Raw genomic sequence first — 13,609 nt, forward strand, 5'->3', positions numbered from 1 at the left:
CTCTGTCGCCCAGGCTGGAGTGCAGTGGCGCAATCTCGGCTCACTGCAAGCTCCGCCTCCCGGGTTCACGCCATTCTCCTGCCTCAGCCTCTCCAAGTAGCTGGGACTACAGGCGCCCGCCACCACGCCCGGCTAATTTTTTGTATTTTTAGTAGAGACAGGGTTTCACCGTCGTCTCGATCTCCTGACCTCGTGATCCACCCGCCTTGGCCTCCCAAAGTGCTGGGCTTACAAGCGTGAGCCACCGCGCCCGGCCTCCCTCTTCATTCTTTAGGGCCCAGTTCAAATGCTCCTCCTTGCCCCTCTGCTGCAGGCAGAATTAAATGTTCCTTCCCCTTGGCACCCACACCCATTCTTGACCAGGAACAGGGCCCTTATTACAGTGGGTGGGAGCTTGTGGCACATGGTCCCGTCTCCCTCTGGACTGCCAGCTCTCAAGGGCAGAGTGGGGTTTGTTTCTCTCCCTAGCACAAATCAGACAGTCATCAAGGCTTATCGGATTAAATCCTGGGAGTTCAGCAATCATAACGTGGGACTCTCACAGGCCGCGATAGGCCAAGGGAAAGAGGGGCTTCTGAGCATTCAGATGCAGCCACACCGTGTATTAACAACAGCCTCCCAAGTGCCTTCATTTTGCTGACTGAATCAAAAGCTCCCCACTAATGGGTCCATGGCCCTCTTCCCTAAGCGCTGGGCCACTGTGAGGAGTGGAGGAGATGCTCTTCCTACCTTCAGTCTCCACAAAGGATATGGTGAGTCCGTGTCACGGTTGAAAAACCTAGTTGTCTTTGTCCCTGCGCTTAATAAATATTCAGCCGGCAAACCCTGTGTTTGTGAAATATACCGAATCTGCAAGAAAAGATAAGAATGAGGTCAGGGCTTTTCCTGTCACTATACATATGGTATACTAATGGCTCTGCTGGCTTTGAGAAAAATGAAAATGACAATTTTTGTAGGGAAAGAAGTTAACAAAAAAGAGAAAAAAGAAAAAGGGAAAAGAGAAAGGAATAAAGAAAAAATAGCAAGGTTAAGGGAAGCAAGGTTTGGGAGACAACATGACATTCCATAGTCCCACCCATTTGTCATGTAATCAATGAAATGCTAATCCAGGCTATTTTCCAGATGAAGAATGAGGTCTTGTGAATATCTGTGTCATCTGGACCCACCTGATCATACTCTGAAGCTCCTGGATATAACGGCCAACCCAGGAACAATTCTGCAATAACACAGCCCAGGGACCACATGTCAATTGCCTCACAAAATGGTAAACCAAGGATGATCTCAGGGGCCCTGAAAAGGAAGAATGGAAGAAACCATTAGCAAGGTGGAAATGCAGGAAGCTGTTTCTATAGGAATACTATCTTTCAAACCTGGGGTGCCATTACTGACTCCTCCTCTGAAGGGCCTGTGGCTGTCAGGAGAGGCGCTGTGCTACAATCCTTCCATTCTTTGGCTTGGTCCCCTTCATTAGTGGAGGACCCACTTAGAAGGTTGGCTGAGATGAAGGATAAGTCTGTGTCTTTAGAACACACCTACAGGGAACCACATCTACTGACTTCATTACCCTCACACGCCAATCAGATGAGCTAACAACCATTTTAGAGATATTCTGAAGTTATCTTTTGTAGCTGAAAGTCTGGGAAACTAATCTTCAGAGAACGCCTGGTTTTTACAAAGGAATTCTGAAACGCAGGTCTTCTATTTTCTTCTGTCTATCTAGAGATGGGAACTCACTATGTTGCCTAGGCTGGAGTGCAGTGGCTATTCACAGGCATGATCATAGCTCGCTATAGTCTTGAACTTCTGAACTCAAACAATCCTTCTGCCTCAGCGTCCTGAGTAGCTGGGTCTATAGGAATGCACAACCACACCCAACTCGAGGTATTCTATTTTCAGGAAGATGTAAAACAAGCTGTCCCCTTCCCAAAATAATGGGATTAAGTCCAATATCTGTTTATGCCAATTATCCTTTCCTAAGAATTTACATCACACTTTCTTAAGGAAACATTGCTTTTTTTAAATTAGCTTCTAAAAAGCTAATCTTCTTAAAAGTTACCTAATATTACAATTATAGAACCCCATTCATCAATACAGAGTCTGGTATCAACCAGGATTCCAGCGTAAACTCCATAAACAACCTGTTCCTGAATGTAGGAGTTCTGTCCCTTCAAGGAAATCACCTAAACCCCAAGAGAACATTTCACAGGGAGCTGGCAATCAACACTAAAGAGACCACCCAGGTACATCTTCTTTTCTAAGAATTTGTCATGATTAGGTAGGGGTATGTTTTGGACAAAACCAGGCTCAAAGTTTGAGATATGAACACAGCTTATTTTTTTTTTAAAAATATGTCTCAAGGCCAGGCGCGGTGGCTCATGCCTGTAATCCCAGCACTTTGGGAGGCTGAGGCAGATGGACTGCTTGAACTCAGGAGTTCAAGAGCAGCCTGGGCAACATGGCGAAACCATGTCTCTACCAAAAACAAACAAACAAACAAACCCAAATTAGCAGGGTGTGGTGGTGCGTGCCTAGAGTCCCAGCTACCTGGGAGGCTGAGGTGGGAGGATTGCTTGGACCTGGGAGGTGGAGGTTGCAGTGAGCTGAGATTGCACCACTCTACTCCAGCCTGGGTGACAGAAATAGACCCTGTCTCAAAAAAAAAAAAAAAAAAAAAAAAAAATGTGGCTCAAGGCATTCTGCTGATAATGAAATGCATTAGCCTGACTTTTGTTTTCTCTATAAATTTTCCACTTGACTAAGCGATGCTAGAAGAGGCACTTTCCTACCCTTTCTGCAGCCTGGAGTGGGAGTTGAAGGGAGCTGGGGAGACCTTTCTCTTAATTACCTTTCACCCACCTAGCATGAGAGTGGGGAGGAAGAGGGTGATCAGAAATACCCCCACTGGTCTTGGATCTTCTAGCTGAATTTTTCTCTACTGAAAAAGCACCTTCTCTTCCCCCTTTAAATTTGTTCTCATTGCTAATCTTTTTTCTTTATATAATAGTATTAAAAAGAACAAAACAAAACCCAAAAATGTCTTATTACAAAGTTCTGATTTTTCGCATGTAAAATGGAGTTTGGCCAGGTGTGGTGGCTCATGCCTGGAATCCCAGCACTTTGGGAGGGTAAGGTGGGAGGATCACTTGAGCCCAGGAGTTTCAGACCAGTCTGGGCAACAGAGTGAGACCCTGTTTCTTAAAAAACAAAAACAAAAACAAAAAAACGCTAGGCGCAGTGGCTCAGGCCTGTAATCCCAGCACTTTGGGAGGCCAAGGTGGGAGGATCACTTGAGGTCAGGAGTCCAAGACCAGCCTGGTCAACATGGTGAAACCCTTTCTCTACTGAAAATACAAAAATTAGCCAGGCATGGTGGCGCAGGTCTGTAATCCCAGCTATTCAGGAGGCTGAGGCATGAGAATCGCTTGAACCCAGGAGGCAGAGGCTGCAGTGAGCCGGGATCGTGCCATTGCACTCCAGCCTGGGTGACAGAGTGAGAGTCCATCGCGAAAAGAAAAAAAAAAAGCCAGGCATAGAGGTGCGCACCTGTGGTCCCAGCTACTCAGGAGGCTGAAGTGGGAGGATCGCTTGAGCCCAGGAGTTTGAGGGTGCCATGAGCCATGATTTGCACCATTGCACTCCAGCCTGGTAACAGAGCAAGAGCCTGTCTCAAAAAAAAAAAAGGAGTTTATTCCTTTCCTCACAACTGGAGACTGGGTACTGGCTACTAGGTGCTTCTAGAGTACCAGCCACACTTGCTGGTCTGGGTAGCAGAAGGAGTGACCGCTGGGGGCTGGAGTGAGTTACCTTGTTGCTATTTAATGAGCCTTCCGTTGTCCCCATCACTCGCTGCTGGGTGTCTTCAGCTGCCAGTGTTCTGCTTGGCAATTCACCCCCTCTTTGGCCTTTGTCTCCTTTGGTCCCCACATTGGACTGCGCGTGTAGCGTCAGGTACTCACTGGCACTGATGAGCTGGGGATGCCTGTGGTGGCTCCAAGACATGTCCCTGCTGCACCCTCGTCTTCCATGTGACCACGAGCCCACCACCCGCCTAGGCCACCTGTGTCAGTGTTGGCCACACACCAGGGCCCCCAGGTTTACTCATCATTGTGTGTAACTGATGAGATTACTGCCAGGTTGCCTCTAGCAGTACCTTTAGAGATCGTTTCAGTTTATTTAAAACATCACATCCCTTAGAAAAAAGAAGGGACTATCTGTTTCAGGTTTTTTTTTGTTTTGTTTTTGTTTTTTTGAGACAGAGTCTTGCTCTGTCGCCCAGGCTGGAGTGCAGGCTCACTGCAACCTCTACCTCCTGGGTTCAAGCGATTCTTGTGCCTCAGCCTTCTAGGTAGCTGGGATTACAGGCGCCTACCACCAGGTCTGGCTAATTTTTGTATTTTTACTAGAGACGGGGTTTCACCATGTTGGCCAGACTGGTCTCAAGCTCCTGATCTCAAGTGATCCACCTGCCTCAGCCTCCCAAAGTGCTGGGATTACAGGCAGGAGCCACCACACCTGGCCAGAAAAGAAGGGAATATCTGAAAAGAACACTACCAAAAAAAGTATTATGGTGTCAGAACCTGCTTTTCTCTCTGCCCTCCCTGTTCTGGAGTCAGGGGTGGCTTCCTGCCTCCTCTCACTTGGATCTAGGCCTCTTCATGGGAGGAGAGTTTTGGCCTGGACTGCTGGCTCAAGGATCAAGCACATTCTCACCTCTGTCCCCCGAATCTTATCACCTGGCCTCTTGGCTGGCCCCTGCCCTCTTGCAGCCTGACGTTTGGATGTTTGACGCTCCAGTCTGTAGGTTTGGATGTTTGACACTCAAGTCTCAGGAAGAGGCCAGTCTGGCCCCAGGGGACTTCTCTGAACTCGACTACGGGCCTGCCCTTCCTATCAGGTTAGTTACGTGGTTCTTACGGCCTGGAAGGCTGTTCCTAACCCATGAAAACCTTGTTTTCCAGTTTCCATTCCCAAGTGATGAACAAGGCAGACTGCAACAACTAAAACGGCCACACAAAGGCACTTTAGTGATGTTCTTTAGCAGGAAACACCAGACATAGATTTTGACGACTGACATGACATGAACGGGGCCTGGGAAAATTGCTTGTAGTCCACCAAGAAAATGAAATGGCAGCCATTCACGGTACCATGATACGGGCCACAGAATGTTCCTGCTGCGACCATAAAGAACAAATGCCCAGGCATCTGGCTAGGTGGCTGGGAAACAGTACTGTCCGCGAAGTCCTCCGATGCTGGGAAAGCCACATCAAAGCACACAGGACAACTCGAGTCGAATACCAAACGTGTGTCACAGAAAGAGACATAAAAATCGAGCCGACACAGCACACCACATGCTCTAGCGGCTCCCACGTTAGAAAACAAAGCAGAACAGAAGAACAAAACAGAACACAAAAAAAACAAAACAAAAGCCCCAAACACAAACCTTTCCTAATCCCTTCGTCTCCCAGCAGCTGCTGCCCTAGTTCTCGGCTCCCCTTCAAGGCCCACTCTCTGGAGAGAGTCATCTCCCCCTGTGGTTCCCACCTCTTCACCTCACAGCATTTGCTCAGCCTCCTCTAACTGGAGTTGGACACTCTGCGTCACTGATGCACTGCACTTGTTGAGATCAGCAGTGATCTCCACGCTGTCACATCCGTTGATCAACTTCTTAGCTCTGTGACCTGGGAGCCGCATTTTTTTCACGCGGGTGATCGTTCCTTCCTGCCCTGAAACACTTATTCTTGGTTTTCATGACATCGCTCACTCCGCATATCTGTCCTGCCTCTCTGCTTGTGGCTTGCCCATTTCCTTTGTAGGCTCGCCCTCTTCTATCCAACTGCTGTGTGTTGGCCAAGCCCTAAGCCCGCCGTCTTCTCTCCTTCCACCCTTGCCCTAGATAATTGTTACGGGTTGAATTGTGTCCCCCCAAAAGTTACGTTGAACTCCTAATTCCTGGCACCTCGGCATGTGACTTTATTTAGGAATGGAGTTGTTGCAGATGTAATTAGCTAAGATGAGGTCATAATGGAGTAGGTGGGCCCTAATCCAATGTGACTCACATCCGTATAAGAGGGAAATCTGGACATAGATGCTGACACAGCGGCAAGATGGTCATGTGAAAAGGGAGGAAGAGATTGGAGCGATGCTGCCACAAGCCAAGGAACACCTGGAGCCACCCAAGGCAGGAAGAGACAAGGAAGGCTCTACCCCTGGAGCCTTCAGAGGGAGCGTGGCCCTGTTGACACCTTGATTTTGGATGTCTTTTGTTTTAAGCCAGATATTTTGTGGTACCTATTTCAGCAGCCCTAGGAAACTGACAGTCATCTTACTCACTCCATAGGTTTAAATTACATTTGTATTCCCAGGTTTGTCTCCATCTTTGAATTCTCCTTCTGGCTCTAGATTTATGTTCTGGAAGCCTGGTATTGCCTCTGGAATGTCTCATAGTCATCTCCAATTCCACACGTCTAGAAGGGAACTCTTCTCTGATCCCCCCTCTCTAAACATATTCCTTCCACTGTCCTCCTCATTTTATGAAATGGAATCACCACCCTCCAGCTGCTTAGGCAGAAATCCAGGAAAGATGTTTGATTTCTTCATCCCCACCATCTATCCACTAACATGGCCAGCTCCGAAGTCTCAAGTCAGCCCCTGATTCTCCATCCCCCATGCCGCAGCAGTGGCGCTGGTCACCCCTGCATCACCTGGAGCTTTCACTGCAGCCTTTCTACTTGTCTCTCCCTTCCTTGTGCCCATTTCCTCCATGGCAGCCACAGGGAACAGATGGCACCCCTCCTTGCTGTAAGCCTTCAGGGGCTCCCCACTGTACTTAGAATGAAATCTAAACCCCTCCATGGCCATGGGGCCTCCATGATTGGGACCCTGCCCACCTCTCCACCGTCACTGCCAACCACTCTATTAGCTTAATACGTTGCAGGCCCATTGGTTTCCTTTCCATTTCCAAGAGTACCTGGAGCTCCTTTGGAGCTAGAGTCTTCATGGGATGCTGTTGCTTCTGCCTTAAATGCTCTCCCTGCTGGCTGTCACATGGCTGCCTCCTTCTCATCCCTCAAATCTTAGCTCAGCTGTCACGCTACAGACAGGCATCCCTTGACACCAGTTAGTCTTCATATAGGGTGCCAAAAATGCCACTTCACAGCACTTTCTTAACCTGCTCACTGTCTGTCTTCCCTGACCAAGTCTATGAGGGCAGCACAGGCATTCGGTAGCCACTCATTAAGCATTTGTTGATCAAATAAACCTTTATTAGATATAAAAAAGTGTTAAAATATGGATTAAGACAAAGCTCTAAGGCAGTGCAGACAAAAGAGAGTAGAAGGGCTGAATCACTATGCAGAAATCAAGGCTTGGCCATGAGGGGGCAGGATTTAGCCCAAGGAGGAGCAGAAGCTGAGGCCCAGAGAGGGGCATGAGCATCCTGGCTCACACTCACCAGTGCAGGGCAGACAGCAGGAGTGCCAAAGACACCTACTTGCAGGTGGCCAACAAAAGAATTACAGCAAAAACAACAGAGAGGAGGAGCAGCAGGGCTAGAAGTGGCACCTGGGTCATGCAGGGTTAGGACTTGGGACCTCAGGGATTTAGCCCAAACCTCTTATTTTATGGCCATTGTCACTACGCCCTCTAGAGCCTCCGTCTTAGCTCTTATGTTGAAGCCTTTATCCCCTGCAGTCCCACTGCAACATGCTAAATCGCATGTTCTTCCATCTGGGCCTCACTACAGCCACCTGCTGCTCTCTTGCCTTTGGCTTTAACCTTTTCCAATCCACTCTGGATCCCTCTCCCATCCCTAAGGGTGCAGCCTTTTCTCTGCACTCATGAGACATATTTCGGATACAGCCTGCCCCCCTCCCTGCCTGCTTCCATTCTTCCTTATTCAAACAGACACTGACCACTGTCTCTGTGCTGGCTCTACCAGGTGACAAGCATACAAAGATCAATGACATACTCAGACCAGATTGGTCCAATAAATACTAACTGAGCACCCACTGGCCCTACAGAACCATCTTAAAGAATTTCCTCATCGCTATTTTGGGACATCAAAAATACTTTAAACATATACATGAAGTGTCAGACAAAATCTGCACCTAAGAAAGAGGACTCATTCCTTTCCAACATTCCCAAAGCAAGCCACTAAACATTCTTGTTCTGGAGAAAGAGAGTAAATAATTGTCTTTTTTTTTTTTTTTTTGAGACAGAGTCTCGCTCTGTCGCCCAGGCTGGAGTGCAGTGGCCCGATCTCCGCTCACTGCCAGCTCCACCTCCCGGGTTCACGCCATTGTCCTGCCTCAGCCTCCTGAGTAGCTGGGACTACAGGTGCCCGCCACCATGCCCGGCTAATTTTTCATATTTTTAGTAAAGACGAGATTTCACCATGTTAGCCAGGATGGTCTCGATCTCCTGACCTCGTGATCTGCCCGCCTCAGCCTCCCAAAGTGCTGGGATTACAGGCGTGAGCCACCGCGCCCGGCCAATAATTGTCATTTTTGACACACAAATACATTTGCATATCTGCCTCTACTATACCTCCTGGAGGGTAGGGCCTGCATCTCACTTGTCCTTGATCCTCAGCCTGGCACACAGAAGCTGCTTCATAAACAGCTGCTCAACACCCAGCCCATAAACCCTCAGGTAAGGGAAGTAGTTCCCCACCTGGCCCCCAGGAATCTTTGGGGACTTCAGACCATTTTGCTGTGATCTGATCTTGCAGAGGCCTTGTCCCCCTGCTCTGCTAGTCTATAAGGCTCCTAGAAGTTCAAAGTCAAGTCTAAAATGTTTCTTTTCATCCAGCCCACCTGAAGCGTGTTGGATGGTTGCTAAAGCATGCTTAATCTTCAGGGAAGCTCATTCTTACTGACGGTCATTCTGAGCCAGAATTTGTTTCGAGCTGTCCTCGAATAATGTCCTTATTAGAATATTCAACCACCATTTACTAAGTGTTTCCTCTGTGCCAGGTACTGTGCTGGGTGCTAAAGATCAAAAAGTAAACCAGACCCCGCAGCTCTTCCAGGAGTTCACTGTCTAGCCAAGGTAGCAGCATAGCGACGTCTGACATACGATGTGTGAAGCGTGTACATAGTACACAAAGATGGGAGAAATTGGAGGAGGAGAGAGAAAGCAGGATGGGCTTCCCAGGAGGAGTCTGAGCTGAGCCTTAGTAAGTGGCCAGGCAGGGGTGGCCACTACACGCAGAGCAGCGCAAGTCCCCCAACCCCCATGTCACTGTTGTATCTCCAGTGCCTAGCACGCAGCCTGGGCATGTAGGTGCTCCATACACATTTGTAGAAGGAATGAATCTACGCCAAGTGCACACCCCCAGCAGTTGCCAGTTTTCCCCGGAACTGGCAATGCTACCTTGTCAGTACCTCCTACGTGAGAGGCAGACAGCTTGGCCTTTCTGTTTCAGAGTTTACATGGTTTTTTGGGTTGATCATCACATTTCGGTTGCTTCCACGGGGGCTGTTCCTGTTCTCGGTTCGGTTTCAGGCAGGTAGGGCTGCTGGTTCCTGAATACTGTGAGTGAGCATTTCAGGTTCTGTCATAACTGATCTCTCGTTTGCTGTTCCTCACCTTCCCTGCTACAGCTCCACCCCATGGAATCATCTTAAAGAATCGCCTCATTACTATTTTGGGACATCAAAAATACTTTAAACACACATGAAGTGTCAGACAAAATCTGCACCTAAGAAAGAGGGGGATAATTTCTTTCCAACATTCTCATAGGAAGACACTGAAAATTCTATCTTTCTATAGAAAGAGGAAAAACAACTGTCATTTTGGACACCATCAATATGGAAGCTTTGATAATTTAGCTCCACTCGCTCTCTTGACTGCACACACTGAGAAGCATTCCCAGATCATGTCCAGATCATATGACCCTGCAGGGGAATGGCCTGCAGTGGAGGTGTAGAGGCTGCAGAAGTCAAGAGGGCGTGGCCCACACTTGGGATCCCAGTGTTTACCGGGTCGAATCCCAGCCCTGTCAAGTACTGGTTGTGCACCTACTTCTGGGTACAGGTATGAAGATTAGGTTAAACAGAGCATCATAGGGGGCACCTTGCATAGGCCTGGCATAGAGTAGGCAGCCAAACAATACTAAACCACTTATCTATAACACGTCTAAGTCCATGGGAAAGCAACGAAATAAATAGATCATCCCTCTTCCTTATTTTTTTTTTCTTTTTGAGACAGGTTCTCACTCTGTTGTCCAGGCTGGAGTGCAGTGGCACAATCTTGGTTCACCGCAACTTCCACCTCCTGGGCTCAAGCAGTCCTCCCTCCTCAGCCTCCTGAGTAGCTGGGACCACAGACACGCACCACCACACCCAGCTAATTTTTGTATTTTATGGTAGAAACAGGGTGTCACCATGTTGCCCAGGCTGTTCTCGAGCTCTTGAGCTCAAGCAATCCTCCCGCTTCAGCCTCCCAAAGTGCTGGGATTATGTGTATGAGCCACTGCACCCAGCTTCCTCATTTTTTAAAGCCACTTTCTTTCTGATATGGAACACTCTGTTGAAATATATTAAAGCATATACACTAAACAACTGTTTCATTTATTTACACAAAAAGGTGAAAAGATTAATATAACCAACAATGAAGTACCTACCACCTAGCTTTAGAAATAAAACTCCCTGGCCGGGCGCAGTGGCTCACGCCTGTAATCCCAGCACTTTGGGAGGCCGAGGTAGGTGGATCACCTGAGGTCAGGAGTTCGAGACCAGCCTGGTCAACATGGCGAAACCCTGTCTCTACTAAAAATACAAAAATTAGCTGGGCATGGTGGCACGCACCTGTAATCCCAGCTACTCGGGAGGCTGAGGCAGGAGAATCACTTGAACCCGGGAGGCGGAGGTTGCAGTGAGCCGAGATTGCGCCACTACACTCCAGCCTGGGTGACAGAGCAAGACTCAGTCTCAAAAAAAAAAAAAGGAATAAAACTCCCTATCCACAATCCTCTTGCTTCTTCCTTGTGTAGAGAAATACTACCGTAACCTAGTGTTCCTTTTAGTTCATCTCACATGAATGCTGGGTACATGCAGTACACTAGGCAATGAAGACTGAAACGACAGCCATGCCCTTGGGTTGCTTGGAGTCCTAACAGTGTGCCAGGCTAGAGGTTGGAGTGATGCCCAGGAAACATAGCCCGGGGAACAGGTTTGGGAGGGTGGTCCCGTGGGTCTGAGGACCCTGGTGGGCAGAGTCAACCCATATTACTGTGTCTGCTTATGGTGTCGGCGGCAACAAGGGCTGGGACGCAGGGTTCAGGGTATAGTCCCTTGCTCACCCCAAACACTTTGATCAAGTCTGAGACCAGAGTCAATGTCTTGCTCATTTACGTAGTTCACTGATAAAACAAGGGCAGGGTTCACTGCCACTCCGAACTTGGGTAATAAATCTGCAGCGCTAATCAGAGTGCACAGGCGGAGCTATGCATTTCTGGAAAAATGTTACTCAATTTCTCTGAGTTTTTATTTCACCATCTATAAAATGTGATTATTAATCTCGCTTTTTCTCTTGTCTCTACGGCAGCTTATGAAGATAAATTATGGTTGGCAGAATTATAAAGCAGTTTGAACTCCTTGGAAGCAAGACACTCTATTAGTCCATGGTATTTTATAATCACTGATATTATAAGGTGTACTTGAATTGAACTGCAGAGAAAAAGTCCGTTCCCACAAATATATGTAGATTGAAAGTAACCTCAGTATGGCTGGGGCAGAAGCAATCAAAATGTAAAACTGTATTTCAGATGGGTTGTTAAATCTTATGTTTCCACTGCAAAAATAAGGAGACTTGCATTTCTGCCTTGAGCTCTGAGCCGCTGTTTGAGCTGGTGACCGGGAGTGGGAGGCGAAGGATTATAGTGAAGCAGCACAGGACCCAAGAAACGGTGGCAGAAATCTGAAGAGCAGGGAGGAGGAGGAGGTTATTTTAGAGGAATTGGAGCCAGAGGTAAGAGACAGCTGCACAGAAGACAGCCAGAAAGGCAAGGGCTGGAAAGCACCTCGGGGCAGCTGCATGGAGAGACAACACGCCCTGTGACCACAGGCAAGCCTGTTGGGAAAACAGGGGCAGCCTCCCCACAGGATGAATCCACGCCATGCCTGGGGGGATCCAGAAGGTCCAAGTGGAGATGTAGATGGCCATCGAGGTGAGCTAATCCCAGGTCAACCTGTGATTTGATTCTTAAAAAAGACACACAGCTTTCTAGGCAAACAGGAGATCAGAGAGAAATAGCTTTGTCTTTGATTAGGATGATAGGTAGACAAGCAAAAGGAAAAAGGGACCCAAAGATGAAGCTCTAGGAGCAAAACATGGGGGAGGTTGACAAGGGGCCCACCCATTGTGCTGGCTTCAAGGAGCCATCCTTGGAATGGCCAAGCCAAACACCATGGACCCCAAGATCTCTGTGCACTCTGCAGCAGGGTACTTTTGCTTGGTTATAGGCTGAAGGAATTAAGGTGGAGAGCTGCTGCAAGGGAACAAGGTTCTGACTCCAAAAGGAGAGCTGGGGGGACAGACACAACACCCAAACTTCTGGGTGGTTGCAGCTTGATGTAACACATGTAGCACCACTGTTGCAGAGATGTTCTACCTAAGGGGCTACTGCTGATGTCCATAAAACTGTGTGCTAAGGAGGATCACTTCAGACCCTCACTGATGATTCTGTCATAACTGAGTGTCTTCAGCTATCACCAATACAAGTGCTGAAGACTTCAGAATGAACCATCATATCCATATGGAGGTTGACATAATTGCAGTTGGGTCTAGATGTTGACATCATTCCCATGCCACACTTGGACAGTCTCCTAAAGGATGCAGGCTTCCTTGATTCAACTGGCCATTCCCTGTATAATGTTAGAATCAGATTGGCGGTTTTTTCTATTCATATTGGCAGTGAACATCTTGGCTCTGAATATGTACTAAATACACACACACACACACACACACACACACACACACACACACACACACACTTTTCACGCTGATCCTTCGTTCTTAGTCCTGCTCCAACTCTGCTAAGCGTAGCACCAAAATCTAACTCAGTTGTTTATATGTCAGAGGAGAAGGTTGCATCTGCAACTTAAATGAATATAATTTCCAAAGGCTTCTGGTGATGTTGGTGCAAACTGGAAACCAGTTCTCAGATGTCCAGAGCATACTGGCCTCTAAATTTGTGGTTATGTGCTTGTGCATGTAGAATAAAGTGAAGAAAGTACAGCCAGGGACATGGATCCACCTAAACGATATTGACTTGACTTGGTGAAATAAGAAAAGCAAGAAGGGAAGTAAAGGAAAGAGAAGAAAAAAAGAAAACTATGAATTGTAATGTCAACGAGAAAGGTTCCTAGAAGAACCAGTTTGGACTCTATGATGAGTATTTCAAAGATACTCATGCTGCCATGTAATTCCTGAGATTCTTATACTCCTGACACGTGCTGTGCCTGCTTTACCCATCCCCGGCCTGGGTGGCCCAATATCCCCCAATCTGGTCTCTAGTGCTACACCATGAAGCTCTGCATTGCTGTAGAAAGCCTGTTCTGACCTCCCAGCACTCTACCAGACTACAGTGTCACCAGGCCACGCTTTA

General features: G+C 47.8%; 1 protein-coding gene across 6 annotated transcripts in view; it reads right to left on the bottom strand.

Annotated features, from left to right (window-relative positions):
- The window catches only part of HIPK2 (homeodomain interacting protein kinase 2), a 205,433-nt gene that overhangs the window by 58,147 nt on the left and 133,677 nt on the right, over positions 1-13,609 (bottom strand). For all 6 annotated transcript variants that reach the window (XM_032761917.2, XM_032761916.2, XM_032761915.2 and 3 more), the window contains 2 exons: positions 1,167-1,290; positions 730-849 (listed from right to left, as the gene is read on the bottom strand). In XM_032761917.2, the coding sequence (XP_032617808.1) occupies positions 730-849; positions 1,167-1,290 (244 nt within the window). The remainder of the gene's footprint in view (positions 1-729; positions 850-1,166; positions 1,291-13,609) is intronic.

This window comes from Hylobates moloch, unplaced genomic scaffold (genome assembly GCF_009828535.3).
Source record: "Hylobates moloch isolate HMO894 unplaced genomic scaffold, HMol_V3 SCAFFOLD_1, whole genome shotgun sequence".
Lineage (NCBI taxonomy): Eukaryota > Metazoa > Chordata > Mammalia > Primates > Hylobatidae > Hylobates > Hylobates moloch.